Source organism: Lagopus leucura, unplaced genomic scaffold, assembly GCF_019238085.1.
Source record: "Lagopus leucura isolate 7727_CA_CO unplaced genomic scaffold, USGS_WTPT01 Super-Scaffold_100004, whole genome shotgun sequence".
In the NCBI taxonomy this organism is placed as follows: domain Eukaryota; kingdom Metazoa; phylum Chordata; class Aves; order Galliformes; family Phasianidae; genus Lagopus; species Lagopus leucura.
Window position 1 is genome coordinate 37,460,373 of NW_024962264.1, and position 4,590 is coordinate 37,464,962.

General features: G+C 53.7%; 1 protein-coding gene across 1 annotated transcript in view; it reads left to right on the plus strand.

The window, feature by feature from the left end:
* PITX2 (paired like homeodomain 2) overlaps positions 1-4,590 on the plus strand; it is an 11,346-nt gene that overhangs the window by 762 nt on the left and 5,994 nt on the right. The window contains exon 2 of the mRNA XM_042872147.1: positions 1,380-1,435. Coding sequence (XP_042728081.1) covers positions 1,390-1,435 — 46 coding nt within the window. The 5' untranslated portion in view covers positions 1,380-1,389. The remainder of the gene's footprint in view (positions 1-1,379; positions 1,436-4,590) is intronic.

The following is a 4,590-nucleotide window of genomic DNA, read 5'->3' on the forward strand; positions in this document are numbered from 1 at the left end:
AAAGGGGGGGGGGGGGCGGGGCGGGTCGGGGGAAGAAGAGATAAAAATACATTGTGTGACACTGCTTCGTTGTTCGCGTCTTGCAGGTTTTACAGTGGTAGTTCTGCTAGCAGGTTCTTCCCTAGTGGAGCCGGCCCGGGAAGGGAAGGGAACGGAAGGGAAGGGAAAGGAAAGGAACTCTCTGGGCTGCTAGTGTGAGCCTGCAGAAATGTTTAATTGTGAACGAGGAGTGCGCAGAGATACGGCACTAGCAACGGCACTATAGGTGGAGGGCAGAGCCGCCTGCAATTGAGGCACCGCGCTGCAGACTATAGGGAAATGCTTCTCGTTCCTCTTGGACCTGCTCTGCAATGTGGTTTATAAAAAAATACGAATTTTATTAAAAAAAAAAAAAGAAAGAAAGAAAAGAAAGAAACAAAATGAAGAGGGTGAGAAAGGGAAGGAGCATTACAGTCAAGGAGCAGAAATCGGCCCTGCAAAGGCATTTTTCTTCATCGAAGCGGGTGAATACGGAGAACAAACTTCCCCCCAGCGTGGCCGCTGTCCCGTCCGTGGGTCAGGCGAGACCCCGAGGTGGGCAGGCGGCCGCTGGCTGTGCAGGACTCGTTTCGGGCAGCCGGAGGAGAACGAGGGCTGCGGGCCGCGTCCCAAATAGGCCGTGCCCGGCGCTAGGCCCAGCGTCCGTTCCGAGCCGCGTCGGCCTCGGGCAGAAGCGCTGTGTCACGGCGTCCCGGGACCGCCAGGCTCGTACCGTGCCTCTCGATACTTTGCTTTGGGTTTTCCCGTCCCTCTTTCCTTCTCGTAGCTGCCGGGGTGGACGGAGCGCTGCCCACCGGCACCGGTCCCATCTGCGGTATTGCCGAGACCCGGCCCGGCTTGGGCGTTACAAAAGGGGCAGCAACGAAGCGCACCGAAGCGACGGTGACATGCAAATTGTCCTCGAAATTATCATAAGTAAACACTGGAAGCCTGGACTAATAAAATCCCATCTGTGTTACTTCATATCGAGTTAGTAGAGAGCTGTGATAATGAATTTTGTAATATCTCCCGAACAGACATCTCAATCAGGCACTAATCCCATGATTTTACCGCCCAGCCGCTCGGACCGGGGGGGCTGGGGACCTTCCTCCGCGTCCCCAAAACGTGGCGGCGGGAGGGAGCCGGACCGGGAGCCGCATCGGGGGCTGCGCTCTATTTTCCCCGGGTGCGACCTGTCTCCGTGGGGGGAGGTCACGTCAGCATGGCTGCGACGGGGCTCCTGGGCACCTGTTGTTATTATAATTGCTATTATAAGTGCTGTGATTATTATATTTATTATATATGTAACTGTAGTCCTGGATTCGTTGCTTTAACAACCCAACGCGCTTCGTCTTTTGCAGATAACGGGTAATGGAGTCCAACTGCCGTAAACTTGTCTCAGCCTGCGTGCAGCTAGGTAAGAGAACCCACCGCCCCGCGGCCTCCGACGGGGGAGCCGGGAGGCGCCGGGGGAACGCAAGGACCCGCCGCCCACAGCTCCTCCGCGGGCCTCGCCGCTCCGCGCCCGTCCGCCCGCCTGCGCGGCACTATGGCGCCCCCTGCCGGCCGCCGGCCGCTCGTGCGGCGCCTCCAGGTGCGCACCTTCCCCCAGCCGCCCGCTTCCAGCAACGCCCCGAAACGCTCGCAGCGCTCGCACCGTGCCTCTCCGCTGCCGGCGGGTTCTCTCTGCTAGCTTGGGGATTTTTTTTTTCTTAATTGTTTCCATTTTTAGCCCCCCATAACCTCCCCATAGCTGAGGGGTGCCACACCGCCTTCACATCCTCTGCCCGCTGCAGGGGGCCCGAGGGTGGGCGAGCCCAAGGGGTGATAAAGAAAAACACCCAGGCAAACACATTACAAAGAAGAAAACAAGCGCTCTGTATTCCAAGAGACTGTTTAATCCAAGATAAACGTAATTTTGTTTAAATAAAATATATTAACCTGAATTAATAATACAGGAAACTAGACGGAATTAATAATGCACGCCTTGCCGGTGTCGTGGTTAAACACTCCCCTGTGGGAATGCCGCGTTAACCCCCGCAGCTCAGTGCTGTTCTGGGAGTAGCCTCAGGCTCAGAGCACCATGAGGCCATCGGACATCGCACCCCGCCAGGCACTACGGTGAGGATCGTGGGCGGCAGAGAGTGAAATGCGGGGTGATCCCGGCCGTGCTGGCTTTAGGAGCCAATAAGTTTTAATCCCGGAAGCATACGCCATGTTGAACTGTGCTCAAATCGGTTTTGCCGGGTGCTGGCACTTTGTCCTTCGGCCGGTAATAACTGTTAAATAACGTGGAAAGGAAGGGTGACATCGCTTTATGTATGGTTGGGAAATAAGGAGGGCCTTCCTCCCTCCCGACCAACAGGTGGTCTTAATCAGAGCTCTGAGCGCAAGCTAATGGGGAAGTGGGAACCTTTCCGATAGAAGAAATTTACGAGCCCTTCCCTGCCAGCTTTACTCTTCAAAATATTTATAAAAGTAATGCCACCATGCGCTCGCTGACATGCTCACTTTTACTTCTCCCGCCGAGAAACAAACGGATATTTTCTTAACCGTCAATTAGGAACGCGGGTTATTGTCGTGCACGTACAATGCCCTGCCTCGTTCCCCTATCATCCGTTCTGCGTCCTACCCGTCGGGCTGAGGGGGAAATCTCTACCCGAATAGCTTGAATGCCATTAATTGAACAAGAACCCATGGAGCAGCGCTGGGTTGTACAACTTGCTGTTGTGGGGCAGATGTGCTCGGGTGGCAGCTCTCGGAGCGCCCCGATGTGCGGGGCAGAGCCCGAATCTCTGCGATTTGTCTTCGAATTCCGTAGAGGTTTGCGCAGAGGTTTTATCGATTTTTTTTTTTCCTCCTTCGTTTCGTTGCGCTATGAATCCCGCGGTGCTAGTCGGTTGCGGGCTGTGCCTGAGCATCAAAACTTCAGGTTTTACGTAGTTTACTCCGAGAGAAATTTTTCGTCCTTCTGTGCGTCAGACGTAGGGTAGTGAAATAGTGCGGGGACCGTCCGGAACCGCTTCTGTCGGAACGCGTGTTTGGGAACGGGCAGCGCGACGCAGTGATTGCGCGGGTTGGGAGCTATAGGTGGACGCACGGCGAGGAGTTGCTGCCTACGGATGCCTCTAACGGCAGCGAGAACACGAGCGTCGGGTCAATGCAGCGCTCCTGCGGGAGAAGGGAACGAAATTCGGGCGGAGATGCCGCAAGCGTGGCGGGCTCTGGGGCTCCGGCTTGGGAGCGGGACCGCTGCGCCCGGGGAAATGGAAATAGTCAAGTGCGAAAATAGCGCTACAGCCGAGAGTGGCAAAGGCGGGTGCCCTGATTACCCGGAGAGGCGGAAAAATTGCTGCTGGGTGCATATGGTTGGAAAAGCACCCAACAGGAAGGCTGGCTTCTGAGGGGCTTATTCGAATAATTTTTACGAAGGGCCAAGGGATGCTTAGATTCTACCTGTGCGTTTTTAATTGAACGAATAGAATCTATAGAATTCGTTAGCTGCCCGAATTGTGCTGCAGAATTCCTTCCCCATCAATCGCTAACGCGGGTGTCGCTAAAGCAGCGGCCACCTCCCAGTATAAAGCACTGGGATTACAGTACGCCCCGTATCAGCGGCACCAGCGCGAATCGATTGTTTCAATCCCTTGGATGGGAGGGGGGGGGGGAAAAAAAAAAAAAAAAAAAAAAAAAAAAAAAAGGAGCAGAACAGAAGAAGAAATCGTTCTTTGGGCTGAACACTCAGTAACTTCATAACGCTTAAAAAAAAATAAAAAAAAAAAAAAGTGAAAAATGGAGCAGTGATCCCGCCTTACGCCCAGCCCCACGGAAGGTGCCCGGTGTGTGCTGTGGCCCCGCCTCCCCCCGCTGCCGGACGGGGACAGACCCCTCACCCGAAAGTTTGATACCGCGTTTCGGCTGTCGCATCAATTGTGGTTTATTTTTTTCCTTCCCCGCCGGCGCGTGAGAATAATATATGCAGCAGTTGTTAGCCTCACTCCAGGGAAAACGAAATGTATAAGGAAAGCTTATTCGTGAGGAGGAATATACTAATGGAACAATCTGATGTCTTCTTAATCCTATGTAAAAAGCTCTGTAGTCTTCCTAATATTGACTGAATGGGTAATTAATGGCTCTTCATCGAGGAGAATACGCGGTAATCCGAGATAGGCGGGAGACAACAAGGGAGGGGAGCAGCCGGTAAAGCGAGCGGGACTGCGCAACCCCGAGCTGTCGGTCGGGAAGAGGGTTACACAACGATCCTATAGGGAGATAAAGGAAAAGTGGGAAAGTAAAGACCTGCGGGAGGTGGGTGGGTGGGGAGGAGGGAAGGGGGCAAAATAACACTCAGAATAAGATAAAAATAAACCGAATACAACCAAGGAATAGCAAAAGGAGAAGGAAGGGTCCCCCGGTCCCTATTATTAGCGGTTGCACCCGGCACCCCGGGCTGGGCTTTGGGGCGGCCCCGCAACGAGGAGTGCGGGCCCGAGAAGAGATGGGAGCTGCCAGAGGGAAAGGAAAAGTTAAAAAAAAAAAAAAAAAAAAAAAAAAAAAAAAAAAAAAAAAAAA